The sequence below is a fragment of the Cariama cristata genome, unplaced genomic scaffold (assembly GCF_000690535.1).
Source record: "Cariama cristata isolate BGI_N322 unplaced genomic scaffold, ASM69053v1 scaffold7584, whole genome shotgun sequence".
NCBI lineage: Eukaryota > Metazoa > Chordata > Aves > Cariamiformes > Cariamidae > Cariama > Cariama cristata.
In genome coordinates, this window is record NW_009611157.1 from 1 (window position 1) to 24,564 (window position 24,564).

Consider the following 24,564-nt stretch of genomic DNA (forward strand, 5'->3'; position numbering starts at 1 on the left):
CGGCCCAGCCTTAAACGGTGACAGAAACACCTTGTCTATTTGTCTCAGCAAATAGCTATGTAGTTATGCTGGCTGCAGCTTTTTTTTTTTTTTTTTAAATTTAGCACCATAAAAGAAAACCTAACCACACTGCGGGCTGACTTCAAATAACATTTTGAGTGCAACATTTACAGTAGGTATGAATACAAAAGAATGTGACCACCTCTGTCATCAGTTGGTTTTCCTAACCTTTACTGCACTAAGTATTAGAGAATGTGCTTTTTAGATAACCAGATACACACTGCAAGGAGTGAGCAGACAAACCAACCTGCCTGTGACCAGTGGATGATCTGAAAGCCATTTGTGCAAGCCCTTTGGGAAAGAGGAACAAATACGAAATGGTTGGTCTTCGCCACCTAGTGCTTGCTGAAGAAATAATGTAAAATAACCATAAAAGAAAGAAAATTTTAAAAAATTAATTTCTTTTATAAAACACAACTATAGAACACAAAGTATGTTCATCTAAAGTATTACATAAGCATGAAGACTCTTTGTAAGACATCAACTCACAGAATTTAAAAAAAAAACAGCAAGATGAATCATATTTTCTGTGTAGAGAGCAACTTACAGTTTGCACTTCTTAATCATATGCACATAGCGATATAAAAGACCAAGATAATTTACTTTAAGGACTCAAGCAACTCAAGCAAGAGGTGTTGCCTGGGTTCTGTGAATGAAGAGTGGTTTGCATTAATAGGTCTCAATGGATCTGCAAATAACTGCTCAGCAGTGCATTAGATGCTGTTGAGTTACATACAGATGTTGAAAAAACAGTTTACTGTTAAGCACTTCGCTGCTTGAGCGAATGCAAGTGCTGTGCAAAGCTTGCTGCAGTGGAGAGCCTCATCACTGCCGCAAAAGTGACAAACAGAGGAGGTTCAGTACAGAAGTCTTCTGCTTGTCACATACACGGGGATGACTAAATGGAGTTCAGTGCTTTACCTTGCAGCTCGCAGCTTGAACAACAGAGCCAGAAAACAGTCGGCAAACAACTAGACAGCGAAGCACTGAAGGGCCGTGCTAATACACCTGCTAACCCAGGAACACTGTGGGCAATCAACTTGACCATTTCTAAGAGAGTGAATGAAAGAAGCAGCAGCCATTCCCATCCCCTGCAGATCAGAGAGAGAATGTAAAGGGTTTTTTTAATTATTCTTTCCTAAAGCGTTAATCAAGCACATCCCCAGTCTGAATTTTCTAGTATTCCCCAAGTCTGAAATTTCTAGTATTTTTAATTGCCTTTTATTAGATGCTCAGTTGTTTCCTTCAAACAAATTTGAAACAAGAGCATATCACACATCTAACACAAAAGCAATCTCTGTCCTTTTTCCTAAGGAGTTACTGGAATGATGGATTCTGCATGTGTTTTCATCCTCACCCACAGGGTTAGTTCTCAGGAATAACAGCTCATTTTTGCTAAAGCCCACAAGAACATGAAAACTGGAGCTGGTTATGAAGACAGTAATTCAAAGTGTGGGTGAACTGCATCCTGCTTGCTGGCAAGAACTTAGTGGCAGACATTTATTGCCTTCCAGAGCAGGAAGGGCTCCCTATCTAATTAAAGAGAATCCATTCAGTTCTGAACAGCGCAGTATTTTAGTGAAGATAATTGGTCTTTCTGAAATAAAAGGAAAAAATATGAAAGAAATTTGCAAGGTGAGGCAACACACAAGACAAGCCTGCACTTGTACTATTATTAGTATAACATGTACTGGAAATGTATATAAATATGTACATCTGATCCTGTCATAAAAATAATCTCTTTTATGTTGCAGACCATGTTATTTAAAGGCAAAACATAGCAACCCCGGCAGGTAAATTGCCTAGTGTTACGTCTCATTGAGTATCACCTCCCATTTAGTTTTCTATAAAAGCCATTACCTAGCAATGATCACAGTGAAAAGGCAGCTTGCTATCCATTCCTTCCTTAGTGAAATAAGCACAGCCTCATGGATCAGCTTCGGAGATTCATTCAATCGGATGCTAAAGGTATGTGACTAGACAAATTAGAGTGTTTTACCAACAGTTGTGTTACATTTTGGTAGTTTTTTCTCAGGACTGACAACCAAAATGAGAAAATCTGTCTCCTTTCTCTTGCAACCTTGTCCAAAAACAGCAGTAGTGTACGTTTTCAAGTTACAAACAAGAAGAGAGATGAAAAAAGCTTGTAGAAAAAAATCGTACACTTACTTCAGAAGTGAGGAAAAGTGTCTAGATATTGGTCTTTTATGTATTTAGAATAAAGCTAACACAATTTTAACTAGGCAATTACTTCTCTGAATGATACCATAACTTTAATGAGTTTTAGATTAAGGCAAAGAGGAAATCACAAATCTATCTAGACTAACTAACCCTTGCACAGAGGCCATATATAACCTTCCTGAAATAACTCCTTCCAGGCAAGAGCTCTGACTGAAGATAAGCTATCTTTTTAAAAGCTATTCTTTTTTAATATGTTCGATAATTAAAATCCAATCACAATTAAGCAACGGGAATACAAAAATAAAAATGTTGTACCTTGTTTCTGCTATGCAAGAGCTTAGCTCCCAGTTCTTCCCACTGGGTCCTGTTACATCTTTTTCTGCACTAGATCAAAGAGCCTATTACTGTTATCTATCAGTTCCCTATAGAAGTAGTTATAGATTGTGATCAATTAACTGCTGACTGAAGTTAAAAAACTTTAAATTGAATTTACAGTGTTAACATTAAAGATACTGTGAATTTCTTAGGTTTTTATATAAGCTCATAATAATATGTCCGTGGCCATGTATCACTGGTCATACAGGCAGGGAATAATTTCTTTAACAATATTGATTGGAAAATAAGGTTTATCTGCCTAACTATGATGGTTCTCAGGGCTTCTCCAACAATCAGTGTTTCCTGAGGTAAATCATCTGCAGCCCATCCTGAACGCATGAGCTACCTTACTAGTTCTTACATGCATGTTCTATATTTGGCTCCAAACATGGTTTGCTCCTGGACCTGGATTCCTCTCATTTAGTTACCTCCTTGCTTTTTTGCTTATCCATCCTCTATTCTTCTCTTCTATAAATATTGGTTTTATTCACATCATTGATGAAAATGTTTTTTATTGTAGTGCCTACATTAAATGTACTTTGTATTGCTACCTAAAGAACATAGTGCTCTCAAGGCCTTATTGTCTCTCAGGCAGCAGTGTGGATACTCTAACTCACTTACAGCTAGTTCAGCTGGGTTGGTTACACAACCTTAGTCCAGATACACACAGCCTAAGTTTTACACAGCATAGGATGAAGGGTTAATAATTTATGATCTCACCCACAACCATTATTGTGGTGTATTCTTTTACTATTCATTAACTGAGACCTTGAATAACCATTCTATTATTAATTATACATCACTGGAATGTACCTATTCCTCATAAACAGACCAAATCCCAAAATAAATGGCTAGTCCCCACTTATGCATTTCATACTATTTTCCAATCCATCACGTGAGAAATTTCATACTGGAAATTTACCACTTGACCCTACGTAGAGTAGTTAACAACCTTCTTTCTTTCTATTTTATTTTTAATTGTAGCATTTTCTAATGAAATCTGAAAGTAGAGTAAGGATTCTTAAAGACACTCACCTAGTAGTGCTAATTCCTCTGGTGAAAGACAGTAATGAAAGCAGCAGTATGATATTAGATAACCTTAGGCATTAACAGCAAAACTTTTGCCATCAGACAAAACATCACGTATACTTACTGTAATAGCTATGCATAAAGGCTGAAATACAGTTTAGTTACATGTTTGCATAGATTCTAAGTTACACTTCTGCTGATTAAGCTAACTAGTGGGTTTTGATGGCAATGGACTTTTATGTAGGGATATGTTATCATTCTCTTGCCTAGCACAGTGTGTATAGGAGGAATAAATACACAGAGCACTTTCCCTGGCAAAAAGGGTCTCTAGTTGGAGTCTACGGGCAGCAGATGCAAATACAAGCTGGGAATGTACTCTGCTCCACTGTCGTTTGAGGAACACGTGGTTTGTCCCACTGCACGTGTGCTGGTGAGAGAGAAGCCCTACAGCAAAATCAGAAACCCACTCTGTTCCAGTGCGATGTACAAAAGCACACGTGGCTGAACAGCTTTGCGATGGGATCCCATAGTCAGTAGAGCTAGGAGAGAAGCTTTTGAACAGTTTTACAGCAGAAAACTGTTTGATAAGAAAAAGAGGTCACAGTAAATTATACCAGTACTGATCAAAGTTCTTACATAGACCTTTAAAGAACGATATAAAGAAAATGCTTTCCCTTCAGAAACATTTTGAAATCCAGCACCATCTGGGTTTTCCTTCTCACAGTGCAGAAACCAAAGCAACATCCAGGAGTGCTTGATGTGGTCACGATAGCTTTGGCAGATGACTGTTAGGTGCCTTTGCACCTTTGCCCAACTGTAATAGCCTCAAGTAAATCAGTCTTATAAAGGGTATATTCTCTTCCTACCATGCATGCCACACTACTAAATCTATTTTTTGGTTAAAAAATGGAATTAGGGAAGCATTTAATTGCTGTTAAACACTGATCTAAATAGTGTATTTTCAGATCGTAACTATTATTGTCTCACAAATGTTCTTTGATTTACTGTTCTTATGGACTTCCTAAATGACAGAATAAAGTAACAGATAACAATCTGTAAATGAAGCACTTTGCAAAGAGACCAGTCCAACTATGACTAGATATAGGAAAGGTCTGATTAAATTTCCCTCATTTGGGTGTTTTGAGAGAGAATATTCTGTTCAAATTCGTGCCCAAAAGATCACCCAGCAACAAGCATAAGAAAACGACTACATTTCCAGGTATTGATTATATTCATTACTGTTACATCTCTTAAACCTAGATTGAAAAATATTTTGGTTGGGTTTTTTAACAACAGTTTGTAGAAAACATGGGGTAAATGAAAACTAAAAACATTCCTCTTTCAAAGTTGTGGAACCAGACAAGTATGAACCTAAAAAAAAGAGCAGATTTCCTTTTGAACCTGTAACCTTCCAAATTTTATCTAGAAACATTTCATAGTCAAAGAGTGAAATTCCCTTTCATATCATTTTGTGTCATTCCCTTTTTACCTTATTTCTCAGAGCAAGTATGAAGGACCAGGCCTTTAATAGGATGTTACTGTAAGAATCAGACGCTTAGCTTTTTACAGTAGGTTCACAGTAACCTGTGGTTTTAGATCACTGAGGTATGTCAAAATCCAATCTTTTCCACAGAAATGGAACTACTCTTTTATATTAATGTGCTTAAAAATTTGTGTGCTTAAAACACTGTAAGATATAGTCTGTTCTCAGGCATCACTGAGCTCATCTCTTAGCACACAACTCTTCCGTCCTCAGAAGCAAGTTCACTACTTAAAGAGAGAATTTACAATTAAAAAGAAATTTTACAACTTCTTTTCAATGTCGAAATTACATGGTTTCCTTTCTTAAGTGCCATTTATATGCTAATATTAAAAAATGTGTTTTCACTTTGTTCCATATCAAGGAATATTGGAAAAGATACGATTGTACTTAATAAAGAAGCTGCTGCCACATTTGGAAGACAGAAGGAAGTATCATCACGAGTTTGCCTCATCCACTTCATTTCATGGAGTGCACAAGGTTGTTCAAACGCAGAGCAAGACTCGTAAAGTGCTGTGGCTGTTGATAGTGACGGGCTGTCTTGCCATTGCTATTTGGCAAATCTGCAGTCGCTTCATCTACTACTTCAGCTGGCCAACCACAACTACAGTGGTAGTTCAGTATGTGGAAAATGTCAAATTCCCTGCTGTGACTTTTTGCAACTTGAACAGGTAAAAGTTATGTTCGTTGTTTGCTCTTGAAAGGCAACACCTCTTTATCTGAAAGCAGTCAGGTTCCACAACTTGCTTGAACAAATCACACAAATCAAAGAAATTATGGCTCTGATGGCCATGTCTTCCACATCACCACGTGAGATTTAAATGAAGAGGAAAATACAAGAATCAAGGAAGGGAGGCTGTTTTTTTTAATCTTTCCATTCCTTCAGATGAACAATTGCACTACAGAATTTTAAGTTTCAAAACATTAGCTAGAGTACAAAAACCTCTCTACTCTTGTTCTATGCACGAGTGTTACTTCTACAGTGTAACTAAAGGACAGTTATCAGTAACATCCAAGTTAAAAATAAAAGACAAGATTTGCAAACAGAGAGATTCAAATAGAAACTTCATACAAATTTAGAAATCTTAGCAAAGTAGATCCTCTTTTTTTCAGAGGTGCCCAGCCTTTACAGTTCCAGCTGCAGGAGACAAGCATTTGGTTTGTTTGGAAGCCATGTATCCAAGCAGGAAGCACTACAGATTTCTACATTTGAAGATAATGGCCAAGATTCAGATGCAGCCAATTTGAAAATAATGTACTAAACCTACAGCCTGATTTTAAGAGCAAATATGTAATTTAGGAACAGTTTTAGAAATATGTAAAGTTTACCCACATTGTTTCCTCAAGAATTGTAAGTTTTCTTATCTTCTACCTTTTGCTGGCAGAAGTAGCCAGAAGTCCAAGTCTCAAATATCTGGAGACATTCTGCCTCACTATGCCTCCTTCCCATTGCCCTGCACAAACCTATCCTGGGTTACGCTGCACAACCTGCATTGCAGATAGAAGTCCCTCTTGATTACAGTGGGCTGTCTTTTATAAAAATGCCTCACTTCTTCTAACCATAGTGCCAGCACATCGTAAGTAAATAGTCAGCCACTGAGCATGGCAATCGTCCACCTAAGTGACAGTTTGCTGCCATATCCATCTGTTGTGCATGCTGTGCTTATCCTTCCCTCCTGTTTTTAGTAATCAGTTTTTTTGTTGGTAGGACAAAGAAGCACAGATCTACCTTTGTCTGTATTTTTTGACTCAAATTCAGTTGTGAAGAGTAGTTCCTACCAATCTTCCTTAAGTCGAGGCATTCAGATCTATTATACAAACACATTGATATGTGTTTAAATATAGGATTACATAAAATGGCAATTCTAAAGAACATAGTAGTGTAGTTTCATTTGTGTTTATCCTCTTTTCAAACTTGTAACTGTTCTGTAAACCTTTATTTTACTTCAACAAAGGACTTCAATGCTGTACATCAGGAAAGCACCTCCAATGCCTCATCATGTTTTTGAGACTTTTCAAGAGGATTCTAGGAGTAAGGATCACCTTTGGTTTATACCACTGTGTCACCAGCCACAGAGCTCATGGGAACGTAGACTGTCTTTACACTGGGGTGTAGCATCTTAGTACAGCAGGTATATAAGATTACTGCAAATGCGCTTAGAAATCAATTTCCTAAATGATGGAAGACAGTTTTTCTGAAATGAACAGCTCCTCCCAGCTAGTTTCCCACATGTAAATGCAATTGTTCAGCTTGTCGTCAGTTCTACAAATCTGGTTGTTGGCTTATGCAGATGGCTGATCTACTTGGGGGTTTTGTGTTTTGTTGGTTTTTTAAAAAATTTTTTAAATAAATAGCCACACACAACCGAAATGTTCCCAATAAGACCAGAAGAGCCATGGGAAGATGTTCATTTTCTCTTTTCAGATATGGAAAATACCTTCCTAGAAATGGAGACTATATTGTTTATTCATGTTGTAGAGATCAAAGTGCAGCATGGTGGGCAAGAAATCACTTATAGTTTGTGAGCAGATAACAAATCGTGTCACAGATTTGGCAAAAACAGCCTTGAGATCAGTCCTGTAACTCCACAGAACTCCAAGCAATTCTTTCTCCTTCCCACTGACAGGTTTCAAGTTAATGCAGTAAGCAACCTCAAAATAATTTTTTTAATTTGGAACATTGTCTCTGGAGTTCTCCAAAAATTTGCTATGGAAGATAAATATTCTCAAGAGCTAAATGATTTTCTTCTTGGGAACCAGAACTTCAGCATCAAAGAGTTTACAAGAAAAAATGGGTTTTATCTGAACAGCAGCACATTGTTAGAATGTGAATTTTTTGGAAAGCCATGCTACCCACAGGTAAGTTTTGTTTGTTTTTTTTTTTTACTAAAATAGTATGATGGAGGGGAAGGGGATGTATTCTTACCACTTAGCTTGAGACATCTAGCTTTGCCAGCTACTGCCTGTTTTCCCTTTACAGTCAGCCAATAGAGAAAAAAGTCCTGCTTTAAATCACCCCAAGAACCCCGATTCTCCCACTGACTGCAGAGACAGCCTGCTGGACTCCCTGAGCTGTAAAATGGGATTTCAGTTTGAATTGCTTTCTGCCTAGTGCCACTTCTGCACAGATAGCAGCCTTTGAAAGCTGTCATACCTCCAGGCTGTATCTAAGAAGGTTTTCCATAAACGGCCTATAACGAAGGTCAGTTTGAACGGAGTATTTTGCATGACATGATTGCATAGTTTTGTTCTTGAGGTCAAGAATATAGACAGCCAGGGTAACTATATGCAGAGTCCACAAGAATTTTAAATAATGAGGTGAAAATAGCCCATCATTGGGAATTTTGGACAACAGCCAAAGAATATGATTGTCCCATTTTTATGATGATTCTTCAATAGAGCAATTCCCAACTTAAATAGAAAACATGAACAGAAAACTTAAGCCTATATTCTTTCAGATTCTAAAGCTAATCTTTAGATATGCTGTAGCTTCTAAAATTTGGCACTGGAGAGTTCTCTTTGCCACTTTTCTGACTGTAATGTTTAGCACTGCCTTTGGGAAAAAAACGAAACCAAAACCACAACCCCAGTCCATCTCTTGCATTGTAATTCACTAAGGAAACTTTGAGTGAACTTTCTTTCATTTTACTCTTACCTATTTTCCTTTATTGAAGGATTTTGAACATGTTTTCACTGAATATGGAAACTGCTTTACTTTTAATCAGAATGATCTTCCAGCAAGAAGAGTGAGTTTGTCTGGAAGAGGCTTACATTTGCTTTTTGATGTCCAACAGGTACAGCTGTCCTAATGATTATAAACAACAAATCATTTAATAACTTCTAGATGTGTAGAGGTGTTTTGGTTTGGGTTTTTGTTTGTTTGGCTTTACACAGACCTTCAGAATTTCAGGCACAAAATTCTGTATCAAGACTATTTCTGAATGAGAGGGTATTTTAAAGGAAAGATCTAATACAGATTTTAAAAGCCAGAATTATTATTGTCTCTGTCCCCAGCTAAATGGTTCTGAAAGTTGTGAGTGAGCATATATATGTATATATATACACAGTTCACCTACAATTGAAACAGTAATTTAATTTTATACAAGCACTTTAGGATAACATCATTTTGTTTTAATAAAAGGCCCAGTAGGTAAGCTCATATGGTTCCAGTTTCTAAGTAGTACTGAATTTTAGTTGCAGCAGCAACAGCTGTAAGTGCTCAATACCAGCTAAGATCTGGTCTTTGCACTGTAAATAGTCTCTGACCTTATTAGAATTGTCTTTAACCAACAAAACTCAGAAAGCTCAGGGAATATCACCGTGTGAGATCAGGGAAGAAAACAAAAATCTAGAGTGATAAATGACTTAGACATTCACTTTTGTTCTCTAGGAATTATGAGACAGGAATGACAGGTTCTGAAGAGAATAATGGAAAGTTTGCTGAAAAGTGATAGGTAGTTCATAGAATCATAGAATCATTATGGTTGAAAGAGACCTCAAAGATCATCAAGTCCAAGTATACCCGATACCACCATGCCCACTAAATCCACTAAACCATGTCTGGGGGGCCAGTTCCAATGCCTAATGACTCTTACAGTGAAGAAGTTCTTCCTAATATCCAGTCTGAACCTCCCCTGGCGCAACTTGAGACCGTTTCCTCTTGTCCTATCACTGGTTACTGGGGAGAAGAGACCAACCCCCACCTGGCTACAACCTCCTTTCAGGTAGTTGTAGAGGGCGATACGGTCTCCCCTCAGCCTCCTTTTCTCCAGACTAAACACCCCCAGCTCCCTCAACCGCTCCTCATATGACTTTTTCTCCGGGCCCTTCACCAGCTTCGTTGCACTTTGACCAGCTTTGTTGCTCTTAAAAGTTGCAAGTAAAAGGAACGTATATCCAAGTTGTGGGTAAATGTTCATCTATGCCTTCTTGCTTTTGAAACTGGGACATGAGAGAAGGAGTAAAAAACCTGAAAGTTTATAGTAACTGGAAGGAAACCCACAGAGGTAATCAACAAAGGAAATTCAAGTCAGTTTGCTTCTATACTTTTCTGTAAATTGCCAAAAATGTGACGAGAGATATAAGACCAAATAAAAAAGCATAGTACAATTTTAAATATAACTGAAGCTTGAGATGGTAAGCAAAGCCAAAACTTTTTTAAATAATTCTTTTTGTACCAGGAACAATTCACTGATGAACCTGCTCTTGGTTATACTGATGCTGGTATAACTTTTGTTATCCATTCACCCAAAGATCTTCCACGCTTTGATGGTCTAGGTTTATTAACACCGGTCGGCATGCATGCACAGGTCTCAATCCGCCACCTGAAGGTAAGGACTTTGTTCATCAAGTGGAAATATTGATCTTTACTGTCTCTACTTCTCTTCTGAAGTGTGACAACAAATCAGACATTTTGAAAGTTAACATATTTATCATGTCAAAGTGACTCCTAAAAATAACATTTCCTCCAGATACAAACAAAATTACTGCTATTTTGGGGGAGGGGAATGTCATTGGTCTTCATAATCAGCCTTTCTTTCCTAACATCTTACAGTCTCGCTGACATATAAAGATACGAGGACACCAAAGCATTTCCCCATCAACACGTTCTGTTACCATTAAGGTTGTCTCGGATTCCTAGTGGAATCCAAGTGGAGTGGACTACGCTTCTGTGCTAGGCTGTCTGATCAGGTCCTACTTTTGCTGTGAGAGAGAGGAGATGATTTTATAATCCCAAAAGCATGAATTGTAATTGCCTCCAATTAGTTCACAATGTTACTGCTTATGTCTTCAACAGGCTTCCTTCAGCACTTTAAAATGTGAGAAAATAATATCTAAATTTAAAATAGAGAATAAAAAAATCTATCTTCTGTTATTATTACCCTACAGTCAATTATCCAAGAATACCCATGGGGAGAGTGCAAGCCTGATATAAAACTTCAGTACCACAAGATTTATAGTACTAATGGATGCTTGCAGGAATGCAAAGCCCGGTACATACAGGACTGGTGTGGCTGTTTGCCATTCACTCTTCCAGGTATTTCTCAGGAGTATCATCATACCATACACTGGTCGTCTTGCTGGGAGACCTCACCTGTTGTTGAGCAGCAAAGGAGACGGGGCATATGCTTGAGGGATATCCACAGTTAGGATTAATTAAAATTATATAAATTTGCCTTTTTTTTTTTTTTTAATTCAGAGAAAACAAGCAAGATATTTGGTCAGCTCTAGACCTAGCATTTGGGTCACTGGCTGTTACTAGGATACAGACCAAAAAAACTTGAAAGAACAGATTATGCTTCAGGGCTGTGAGAAACATCTGTAGACTTCAACCTGACTTCCTAAACAACTGGAACTAAATCCATAAAAGAGCCATAGATTTTCACATGTCCTGCAGAAAACCTACTTTGCAGGTGTTTAGCAGCTGCAGCAGAACTGATTGCTTCAAGACAGAAACCAAGGTCCCCAACATGAACCATGGAAAGAGTCTGGCACAAGAAGAGGGCTCTGCAAAAGTCAAAAGGCTGCATGGAGCCGCCTAATCAACCTGAAATGCAGGTTACAGGTGTATGCTGTAGAATCATAGAATCATTCAGGCTGGAAGGGACCTTTAGAGGTCATCTAGTCCAACCCCCCTGCGGTGAGCAGGGACATCTCCAACTAGATAAGGTTGCTCAGAGCCCCTGTAATACTGCCCTCAAGAATCCAGGCGTCTTAATCACTCTAGAAATGTAAAGGGGTAACACTGAGCCTTGACCAGTCTCCTCCCTCCCACCTTTTCAACCCAAGTAATGATAATATTGTCACCTCTCTTTGAAGCAAGAGCTGGAACCCAAATCTCTGCTCTCACAGCTCTTTTTTTCACAATTAGTGAGCAAGAAAGCCACCGTCATGCCTGCACTTTCTGACTCAATGTATTTTTACATATCCCCAAGCAAGGTAGAATGTTTTCTCTAAGGGAGACCCATTAATGAGTAATCTCTAGCCTGTTCATTTGACAACCTCTTGGAAAGGAGGTTGGCCATCTCCTGGAAACTCTGACGGAAAGGGGTTTGAGAAGGAAATTAAGTCTAGGACTCCCATACCCAGGGTGAGAGCTTTATACAGTGACAGTTAGATAAAGGAGGGCAATGCCTCCTTTAAGTGTGTGCTAAACTGCTATGTAATATTTCCATGCAAGGGAAAAAATTGAGGTGAAACTGAGACCACCTGAAATCTGAAAAATTTGCTGTTAGCTTAGGGTGCTATCTTACCCCTTAAGTCTCCAAACAACTCTTGCATGAAGTTCAAAATTTTTGTTGAAAAACATGACGTGTAATCATATATCGCATCTATCGTACTTTGTTTTTTCATTTCTGCTGGGAAAAACAGAAATTCCTGGCTTTAGCAAGCTAACACAAAGAGTGAGCTGCAAGCTTAAAGGCAGTTCTGACTGGCACATATAATAAAGATCTTTGCTCCAACAGCAAGCCTTCTGGCTTGGTCTGTTGTCTCTTTTCACTATGTACCCCTTTGATGTTGGTAACTGCACTATGCCCAACTGAATTGATTTCTCTGTTGTATAATGATAAACATGAGGTGGTGAGCAGGCTTTGATGACATTACATGTCAGTTTAGTACAAATAGAGCTAAGGGTTAGATCGTTAATTGAAGTTCCTAAAGTTTGTTGTTTATTTTTAAGGAAATGGAACAGAATGTGATTTGCTGAAGTTTTATAATTGTGTTTATCCAGCAGTCTGTAAGTAATAACTTCATATTCATATTTTCTAAGCCAATTCCAAATAGTAGACAATATCTATCAATTAAAACAAAATACTGAAAGTAGTACTAAAACAGAATACGTCCCAGGTCATTTAATATTCTGAAATAGAAACCAGACAAATCATTAAACAGATGTCAATTTAAAAAAATCTTAAGAATTCATTTTAGTAATCAGAAATGGTTTAAAATGGAAGAATGTTCAATTAATCTGTTTTCAGTTTTCAAGCCTCTGACTTGCATTTTCACATCTTCATGGTATCATCCTTCTAGCTCCAATGATGTATTCTTTTTTTTGTGACAGAAAAATGAACAGCACAGCAATAACAGGTTTGCAATAACAGGTTTGATAATTCAAAATCACTGGACTTTAAGGTTTTATCTTTTCAAAAGTAAAATGAACTATATATTTTCAAAGTGCTCCAAATGCAATTCATCTCCATAAGCAAATAAGCCACACACAGTAGATACAAAATTTGTAAGTCACTACAACAGACTTTCTGGAAAATACTGCAAATGGTATTTTCTCTAGACTCTAGAAAGTCTCCTTTTTGATTGTTTCGGATTCTGCTATGTAACGTGACTCTCCCTTCCCAAAGGAATGGATGATTAAGATACCAAGTAGATGAACAAATTCTGGGAGGCCTGTGTGGGGGGTTATTTCTGTTTCGATTAGGTGGGTGCAACATTCAAGCAAGATTTACTACTATGAACGATGAGTGTTTCTTTTTCCTGTGGCTGTTTTGAAATAGATTCCACTAAGTTTATCTTCTTACAAAATCATGATCTTTGATAGTCTGTCATGGTGGAAATACGTACATTATCTTACTTAATGGACATTCTATGATCAAGTTTCAAAAAAACCACTGAACAATAAACAAAAATCACCCCTAAGTCCTATCAAGGATGGATAGGATTCAGAGCTGGACCCCAGAAGGAACTGGCATCACAGCACTGTACATAGTGAACCTGTTAGGTGCCAAGTTTCCTTTTACAGTGCAGGAGAGGTTAGACATCTGATAACAAAATTTCAAATGACAGCACACTGATCCAGTGTCTGTGGGACCTACTGTTGGCAAGAGCATTTATTTCAGGAACTCTAAAGGGCCCGCTATCCAGAATTAAATCCACAACCTCAGTGTCCCTGGAGTGTACCTCAAACGATCAACAGCCTGAGATACCACCTTCTCTGCAGTCTGCAAAAGTGAGAAGCTCACATGCAGAGGGAACAGACACAACAACCACCACCACACCAGGACAGATAGAACACCACAGGCAGGAGGTTATGGTACTTAGAGTACCAGATGGCTTTGAGTGATGGTTTATGCTTTAGGAAATATTTATGCCTCACCATTTTTCTTCTAGATGAATTTTCTCCAGGTTTCCCAGATTTCTATAATGATTTCTTTCTGTTAGAGCCTTGTAAGAGGAATGGCTCCCCACTTTCATGAGTAGCCAGACCTGCAGAATGTTGTGACTTCTCTTTGGTATTTGAAGAAACAAAGCTGTCCCTAAGTCCTCCTATCTGTCTTAAGCCCAATTATCAAATGGCAGGCAAGGGTTAAAGTAAAGTGAACTTACCAAGATTTTTATGTAGTTATCAGATGATAGTAAACTACAACTGGCATTGCTCTGGAAGCAGTTTCTGTGCACTGAAATGAGCTAGGCAGACATTAAGGCATCAAGACCAAGGATTATATACCTAAGTATGTGATTGGAAAGCTAACACAGAACATAGAAAGTCTTCAGTTGTCCGACTCTTTAACTGTGGATGAGAAATAATAAGTGCATAAAGCCCTAATGAAGGCAGAAAGACTTACAGGCACTGAATTTCTTTGGAAAAAGTGACTAAAAGATCTCAAGCATTATTACTGTGCACCAGTTTCCAAAATGCCAGTTATAAATACTTATTTATTCCTTCAAAACTGGTAAGTATCCTCTTTTCTCAGGATAACTGACCCATACATTTATCCTAGTCAGTTAAAAGTAAATTTGTAACTTTTAGAAAAGTTTTTAAACTGTGTGCTTTTTTAGAAATACTATGTAAATGCTTTCTCCTGGATTTCAGATGATATAGAGAAAAAAGGATTATGTACAGTAGGAACCCACAATTCCACTTGCCCTGCCCCATGTGAAGAAACGGATTATCCTACCACTGTCACCTATTCAGGTTTTGGAGGAGAAACAGCCATAAAATACTTTTCTGCAAAACTGAGGAAAAGCCCAGAATACATCAGGTAATCTCACTTAACACCTTGATAATAAAGAAATTACCAATTACTTTTAAGTGTGCTGACAGAGTGTATGACGTAAACATGACCTTTTAAAAAGATATTTTTATGTCTGGTATTACTAATGTTGTCTGTGAGATAAAATAATCTCTTAGACAAAATTGGTTAAGATTTATACATATTCATACATATATAAAATATACTTAGATATATCTAAGACTTGTGGATGACACAAAATAGAAACTGCAATTAAAAAGTAATGTTATGAATTACCTTCTGTGACGTTGGTCTCTTACAACAGAGGGTTTTTTGATCAATTTTGCAATTAAGAATAAAGAAAGGGCATGGTTATCAAACTTATCTACAATTTACATGAACAATCCATCCACTAGAGAAGACAAATCTTCACCGATCCACAACTGAACTCAATGAACAACCTAAACAGATGCTATATAAAGTTGTTCTCCTTTCTCTCAACGCATTCCCAAAGGAAGCTTCATAAGCACTGAAGAGCTCGGGTTTATTGTAACAATAATGTCACAAGTTTAATAATCTTTTCTATTGTTGGTAGAATTCACTAATACCATTTATATTATGAAAGTTACTTAGAAAATATTCGGTACAATATTAATTCTCATGAGGTAGCAAAAGAGTGAAATAGCGTGGTTCTATCTGCGTGACTGAAAATGCTACACAGCAAAAGAAAGTAGGTCTATACCCAAAAGCAGAGACCTCCTACTGTGAAAACATGTCTCAACAGTGTTGACTACATCTTTTATCCAGGAAATGGTGTTAGAACTTATGTTATGCATAGAGCTGTATCACTCAGTAGTAGCACTGAGCTGACATAATCTGCATAATTTTAAATTGATAGAAGAGGTATCATATATGCTTATGCTTTAATAGAGCATACATGCCTTACTGTTACAATATAATAAATTGATGCCAGATTTCCTTGCAATCACAAGCATTAGATATGCAACAATAGAATGATTTCAAGATTTTTTTTTGCTAGAAAGATACAATCTAGTTATCAGAGCACTTAATACAGTTTTATAGAATGAATTGCCTCTTGCTCAAAGATGTAGATGTCAGAAGTACAAATAAGTATTGACAAGTGCTACCTGAACTCATAGTATCCACAACATCCAAATATATTTATAACAAACTGTAGAAAACTTGGCTAATGAAATATCTATGCATATTTCATTGTTTCAGTGACTTCAGTTTTCTCACTCTTGAAGCCATCAGTCTGCAAATGCTTGTATACATTTGTACATGAACAGGAACTATAAGGATCATAGAATAGTTTGGGTAGGAAGGGACCTTTAAAGGTCATCTAGTCCAACACCCCTGGAATCAACAGGATCATCTTCAACCAGATCAGGTTGCTCAAAGCCCCATCTAACCTGGCCTTGAATGTTTCCAGGGATGGGGCATCTACCACCTCTCTGGGCAGCCTGTGCTAGTGTTCCACCACACTCCTCGTAAAAATTTTCTTCCTTATATCTAGTCTGACTGTACCCTTTTTTAGTTTAAAACTATTACCCCTTGTCCTATCGCTACAGGCACTATTAAAAAGTCTGTCCCCAATGAAGATTATGAAAAATAAACCTGTTGTTGTATGCAAAAGATATTGATCTTTGTTCATTATTTTATTGTCTGTAAACATCATGTGCAACCCGGTAATTATCCAATTAAGCAAGTGAAAATACAGAACATTCCCCTGTTACCAAGCCTTAACCAATAGGAATCCTACCCACGTATTAACAAATACATATTCTAAACTATAAAACGTAGAGATCTATTAATTTCTGAAGATGAAAGATGGGAAAAGTTAAATATTTATTGGATAGTTCTGCTAGCAACTCCATGACAAAGATAGGAAGCCTTATGAATAGAAGCTATAAGATTATTTTTATTACTCAGTGCTACCTCAGTTTTAGAATGATCATCTAAAGAGACAGAAGTGATTATTTTGTATAGCAAATACTTTATGTTCATGAATATTGTTAATGAGCTCAATATCACTGTCAACCCAAAAATCTGTAGCTGTTCACATTTCTGAAGAATAATTGCTACTTTTATTCTTAAAGGTCACAACATTATGAGTGCAATCAGGTTTTGTGTCTGTTTTATTCCACAACCATTATGTTTATATTCTATTTAGGATTTAGGCAGAATCTTTCTGTAGACTTGATATCATAAAGATAAGCTCTTTACTCATAATGAATCATTCCACAGGTCTTGCTCCAGCTGAGATTTACCTACTTTTCTGCTTTTGCAGCAGGCAAGAATATAACTAGGCAAGCGAGGCTGTTAGCAGAGGATAGAACTAAACATCCGACTATAGGACAAGGGCTCTTCTGCACAAACATGCTCATTGAAATGAGCACAATTAAATATGCAGTTGCATACAATCAAGAGCGGTAGACTACACTTCCAAGCACTGTATCTGTTGTAGGTCAGGATGCTTGATGCTTCTACTTACGCTTATCTCTGTGACCCTTAAAAAGAACGAGTCTATCTCACAGTACAGATCTAGAGTTACTTTTTCAAAGTAGCCTGAAGATGTACTCCTCTGATAAGCTCCTGTTATAACGGTTGTTATTAGGACATTATGACAAAAATATTTTTTTTCCTCAGTCATCTAACTCCTTTTGGTAACACTCATCTAATTGTTCTTTAAAAGACACCATCACTTTCCCTGAACTCGGTCCATGTAGATAAATCTTGGTAAAAATGAACAGCACTCCTGACTGTCTTAAGTCATACTGCATGTATTTGTCATTAGGCAGAACCTTGTGCGTATTGACATTAAATATCATGATCTGAGCTACAAAATAACACAGCAGCAGAAGGCCTTGACTATATCTGAGTTGCTTGGTAAGTGAATGTTTAATATTTATTTATTGCTGATTAATAATCTAATAATTAAAAAACCACACAAATAAACCTGTTTTTTTTATCCTCTGCCCTCCTGAGTCATAGCCTATGTGGGCTTCTAAACAAAAAAGCAATACCTTTTATATTGGTAATAATCATGTCTGCCACATGGTCATTTTTTTATAGTCTCCTGTCGTTCCATTAAAGAACCTGCAGTATGGACAGCAGCTGAGAGCAAGAATTAAGTTTGGCACTAATTTATAGCTATATCGCATGCAGGACTGTAAGAATAGTGAAGTTTATGGGATTTGGGGGAAAAGAGTGAGAACACGGGGAGAAGCAAGAGAACTGCTAAAAAGGCACAGAAGTAGGAAATATTTTAATATTTCACAGTAGGATGTGTTGTGTTGTACTTGCTTTATTTAGAATTTTAAGAAACACATTAGTCTTCTCCAATAAACATTCTTAAGAATACTAATTCTGTTTTCTTAAAGTGATGGATTACGTATATTGTATTTATTGAATTTAACACTTGCACCCAGTAGGTATTTTGTTTGCTTGCCAGACTAAACCAAATGCTTAGGATGACATACGTTTATTTCCTTCTATTACAGCTGATGTAGGTGGCCAGCTTGGATTGTTTTGTGGTGCCAGTATGATTACAATCATAGAACTGCTCGAGTACATTTTTACTAACTTCTGTTGGATGTGCATCTTTCTTCTATTGAAAGCTCCTGAAATGCCTCAATGGAACAATCCATCCCAGAATCAACCAACAGGCAAGGAAAAAAAGAAGGGAATACAAGAATGTTAGTGGCTTGCAGAAGCACAAAACTAATTGTTTCTGCAACTTCCCTTTCTTTTTAAGATACAAAGGAGACAGTAATATTTTGCATTGCTCTCTTCCCTGCACTCCTTATTCTTCCTGCTTCTTTATTGCCTGGAACTATTTAACTGTGCTAAACATTAAAGAGTGAACTTTGGAAAGCCTCACTTTCTTTCCCATGTAAAGAAAAATGTAATCTTTACCTAAAAATTTATTTTGAAGAATTACTGATTTTTTTAAGTAGCATAGCAAGTGATACTAACATATAATGCAATTTAACATTTCTGACCCAGTTTTTATCTTCTGTATTTTGAGTGAGGAGAAATAATATGCATGCCACATGCAAGTTTTTTAACCACCATAAAGGTGGAGCCTTGCTGTGCTGAAAAAGCAGATTCCTTACTAATGATGAAGTCTTTGCTAGTAGGTTACTAGTGTCACACGTTCCAGTGAATGATATCGTAGCTTTGCCTATCAGAATTAGGAGTGTGCCCAATAACAATAACTTGTACAGTATATTATCTATTTGTCTGAAATGCATCAAAAAATAACTCTCATGAGTCTACCAACTACTATAGACAACCATAGGGCATCTGAGTGGACGGCAAGTGGGCAAACATAGGCCAAGTTCAGCGTTTAATGTCATGAAAGATCATACAATTATAGAATCATAGAATCATTATGGTTGGAAGAGACCTCAAAGATCATCAAGTCCAACTGTATACCTGATGCCACCATGCCTACTAAACCCACTAGATGATAAAGACTAAAGGCTTCCTCTAAGTCTTAACTAAAAATCAGTGAGACTAAGAATATTGTGGCTTTGGTGCGGAATCAGGCTTCCTGAACATTTATTCCTTTAAAAGTGTCCAGAAAAGCTTCTTTGCTTTCCTACATCTGTTGGGCCTATGGAGCAGTAGTGGCTTAGAGTCTTATGTTTTTAAAGAAGACTTTGGTGATTAAATAATATTCCAAAAATGTGTAATAGTGCAGTGTAAATAGACACTCCTCCCTACACACATACATTAAAGTTCATAGAACAAGTGTGCACTGGAGTGGGAGGGATAGTGTTCTTTTTAAGCACATCATCTTAGTAAACAGCACAATCATTTTAAAATGTGAGAGTTAATAGGAGAGGAAAATTTCACTTTATACAATGAAATTATACAGTGTATCTGTAGCCCCTCAGAGACTTCAACCGCATGCTAAATGAGTATGCCGATCTGATCATTAGTTCCAGGAAATAGAATGAATATGTATATCAACTCCGGGAATTCCTATGCATATGTATGTAACTTTGTGCTATATACAGGAATTGGAATCACATCGGTATGCACGCTAGGCGGAACGATCCCCCCATGCATCCAGTGCTGCAATAAAGGCATGCTTGCTTTCTAAAACTCCAAATTGACTCTTAGAAGGTTCTTCTGACCGACTTTTAGGGTAACACCTGGCAACCCAGGTGGGGCTTTCCTTCTAGATCGCACCGGATCCGTGGGGGTTGCAGGATCTCCAGCCGGCACCGAGATCTTCTCGGGGAAGATCTCCAATCCCCACACTGACAGGATTGAAGAAAGGCTTCTGGGTGAAGCCTGCCTGTCAGACGGAGCCGAAAGCCCCAAGGGTTGGGCTAACCAGTACCTAACCCGTCTGCCTGTCTGGTTTCCGGATTCATTATAAGTACCTATCTTGTTTCTGGTTTCTGAATTTATTTTAGGTACTAATCCAGTTTGATTTCTGAAGAATTTCTTTAGAGTCTGGTTCCAACCAAAACTACTGTCTGATTTCTTTACACTAAGACACCGTGGTTGTTATTTTTTTTCATTTCTGGCTCTTATGTATTTTGTTGTTGAATTCTAAATGATGGGTGCAGGATCCTCCCGGGGAGCAGTCCTGAAGAAGTCACTTTTAGGGTGCATTCTAAAACACTGGAGGCAAATTGGAGGACTGCCAGGTGGAGTTGTCACTCAGGAAAACCTGGTTAAGTATTGTAATCCATGGTCGCCTCTGTATAAATTAGATGGCCCTTTAATGACACAATTAACTATAACACCTTGTTACAACTAGCATTGTTTTTAAGAAGGGAAGAAAGGTAGAATGAGGTTGTGTATGTGGACGTGTTCTTTTAGGAAATCACCCTAAAGGATAGAAAGAATGCGGGATAAATCTCACGCTGAACAATCCGCTGGTATTAGCGTTAGAAAAGGAATGGGGAAAATCTTTGAAGAGTTTGGCTTGCAATATCAGACAAAGATGTTTAAAAAATTCACATCAGGAAGAAGAGACTGTAGAATTGTTAAGTGCTCCTGACAGAGGCAGGGAGAATGGGGGTACAGAGACATAGTAAATAGTGAAGGAAATTACAAAAACTGCAAGGGGAGGTGCAAGAGACCTGGGAAAGATGCTGGCTGCTGCTTGGGTGGCATATAGGAATAGGGAAAAACAAAAGGATACAGTAAGTAGCAGGTTGGTGGCAGTTTTAGAAGGTAATACAGTAGGTCGAGGAAGGGGAGGATGTAGAGGAAGAAGCCGAGGGTGCAAGTTTGTACTGCAACAGGCAAGTAGGAGTTGGCTGAGAGAAAAATCAGTGCATGTATTGTAAGGGGGAAGGTCACTGGAAAACTGAATGTCCTCAGCGAAACAAGAATACTGCTTGTAATTCCCTGCTTTCAATCGAGCAGGAACGAAGAGAACTGGAGGAGTCTTCCCCGGTTAAAGTGAGGCTGGGGAACGAAGATACTGAATTTTTAAGAGCTACCGGAACAACTTACACTGTTTTCAATTCTTTAGAGGGAGGATTTAGTGATAGAAATGTAAATGTTATTGGCGCGACAGGGATCCGGGAAACATGACCATTCTTCAAACCTTTAAAATTCAGATTGGGAAAACAATGAGTTACTCACCAGTTTTTAAATTTGCCTGGTTCTCTGAAACCACTATTAGGGAGAGATTTGTTGGAAAAATTAGAGGCTGAAATTAAATTTACAAAAGGAGATATTGAGATCTTAATTCTGGAATCTAAATATGTCGAAGCTACCGCTTTGTTATTACAGGATACACCTCTTAAAGGAATAAGGATGCCTCAGGAGATCGAGAATGCTGTGATCCCAATTGTATGGGCAGGAGAGGTGCCTAGAAGAGCCAAGAGGCAGAACCAGTAAGAACTGATCTTAAGCCAGGCTCTTCACCTGTAAGAATCAAGCAATATCCTTTAAAACTAGAAGCAAGGATTGGTTTAGTGCCTCTGCTACAGAAGTTTTTGAAATATAAACTATTAATTGAGTGTGAGTCAAAATACAGTACACAAATATTGCCGGTTAAAAAAAGCTAACAGTAAAGATTACCATTTAGTTCAGGATCTTAGAACAATAAATCAAATTGTACATGATATCCACCCGGTGGTGGCAAATCTGTATCCTCTTTTCACCATCCTTACCAGGGAACAAGGCTAGTTCAGAGTGTTAGATTTAAAAGATGCTTTTTTCTGCATACTCCTTGATGCTGAGAACTAGGAACTATTTGCCTTTGAATGGGAAAATCTGGAAACAGGAATAAAAATGCAATATACATGGACTATTCTACCACAAGGGTTTAAAATCAGTCCAGCAATCTTTGAAAACCAATTAACAAAGGAATTAGAAACCTAGCGGCAGGAAAACAGACAAGGAGTTGTAATCCGGTATGTTGATGACATCTTAATTGCCACCAAAACTGAAGAAGAGTGCTTGATACTGACTATAAGTCTTTTAAACTTTTGGGAACCAGCGGATACAGGGGATCGAAAGGAAAGGCCCAGGTCGCACACACAGACTGTTACTTGTCTGGGATTTGAAATCTCCATGGGACAGAGACAACTGGGAGTGAAAAGAAAGGAAGCCGTTTGTCACCTCCCAAACCCCAGATGATCGGAGAATTACGAGCCTTTGTGGGAATGATAGGCTGGTGTTGCTTATGGCTTGCTAATTATGGACTATTAGTAAAATCCCTGTATGAGTTGTTAAAAACCTGCCAAGAAGGCGAACTTGAGTGGACTGGTGAGGGCAGAGCAGCATTTAGACAACTCAAAGAAGCATTAATGAAAGCACCAGCTCTTGGACTACCAGATCTCACCAAATCTTTTGAACCTTGAGACTGAACGGGAAGTCCTCTTTGTCAGTTTTGTCTCACCCTGTGTTTTATACAGCATGTAATCAATCGTGTTGTCACTGTCGCATTTACTAGCAAACTTTGTGAAATCACTGTTTAAACCTTATTGCTACTTCTCTTTACGAATGAAGTGCATCACTCCATCCACAACAGACAAGCATCCTAGACTCTAAAAGAAATACTAACATCTGTGCAGCCAGTGTGGTAAGATTAGCTCAACTGTTCAGCAAAAAAAAACCAAACAAACACCCAACTTTCAGTCATCATGATTGTTAGATATGATATTTTGAACTAAAAGCCTTGTAGCTTTGAAATCATCTCACTTGTACCAGATACAGTTAAGCCAGCTATTCTTATTCAGTATTATGCTAAGGCGCTCTGTTACACTTTATTATGCTGAGGCGCTTTGTTACACTTAGCTGCTCCTACTTAAACATGGGAATCCATTTTGATTGCTTTGGAGGACCAATGGAAATATATACATTGCTCTTCAAGGCATCCTTTAGAAATTATCCTTTTATATTGCTAGTCCAAGCATCCTAGTTGTATTGGAACTCAGAGAAGAGTGCATCCTTCAGTTCTTTTTCCCAGATAATGTTTGACGAATTTACTGAAGCACACCACTCCTCTCTACTCACGTAGCTAGGTATCACAGACAATTACTGAAAGTAATGTAACTAACTTATTTTTTCTGTATATGCAGCAAAGATTTGAGCGTTATCATTCATAGTTACCCAAGTTTAAAATAATCTGATGTCATTTTTCATGAAATAAGGAAATAATTTCTTAGAAATATGAGACTGTTTTCCTTTCTTATCGTTACAGCACAGAGATACCTTTGTGAAAAGGGAGCCTGGTTAATTCAGGCGCCACACATATAAACAAGAAGAGTGAATGTAAATAGGAAATACAGAGAATGGTTAAACAAGGCAAATCATAACAATGTCTTCATTTTATAGACAGTAAATTGTGTCCCATAGGTTGAACGACTGGAGACTCAGATTGTGTCTGATCTGTTAGCTGAACGAAATGAATACAATAAAGCAAAGCTAGGTAAAATATATTATGGCAATCTGAAAGAAAGAACAGTGATCTAAAATTATATGCCTGCTGTTGTGCTGTTATGCATATTTTGTACTTGCAATTTGATTGGTTAAAGGACCATAGTGCAGTATTTTTAATATCTTTTTTGAAAAGCGGCGATTATTAATATTTTTCAGAATAACATAGGTCATCAATATTGTGGTCTCTGAAGTCCCACACATTGGTTATGCTTGCTAAATGGGATTTTAAACTCAAAGGAACCTGATGTGACTGATGATAGCAGATCAACTAATCAGAAGAAGAGAGTTGCTTCCACGCATGTAAGTGCCTGCAAAATTTAGCTATATCTGAGTTAAAAAAAAAAAACTGTTCTGAAGTCTGGTGTCTGTATCTGCTTCTGTAACTGTTACTGTGAGAAACATAACTTTTAGACCATAAACCTTCATCAAGTCTTTGCCATGACCCAAGGTAGTCCTTATTCCTCGTAA

At 37.7% G+C, this 24,564-nt stretch overlaps 1 protein-coding gene across 1 annotated transcript; it reads left to right on the top strand.

The window, feature by feature from the left end:
* The first annotated feature begins 1,988 nt into the window (after positions 1-1,988).
* On the top strand, positions 1,989-18,874 carry ASIC5 (acid-sensing (proton-gated) ion channel family member 5). Its single transcript, XM_009698128.1, has 10 exons — positions 1,989-2,028; positions 5,550-5,856; positions 7,813-8,044; positions 8,860-8,979; positions 10,366-10,515; positions 11,075-11,222; positions 12,867-12,923; positions 15,012-15,180; positions 17,969-18,060; positions 18,675-18,874. The coding sequence occupies exons 1-10, from the start codon at positions 1,989-1,991 to the stop codon at positions 18,872-18,874; spliced, it is 1,515 nt and encodes a 504-aa protein (XP_009696430.1).
* The last annotated feature ends 5,690 nt before the right edge of the window (positions 18,875-24,564 follow it).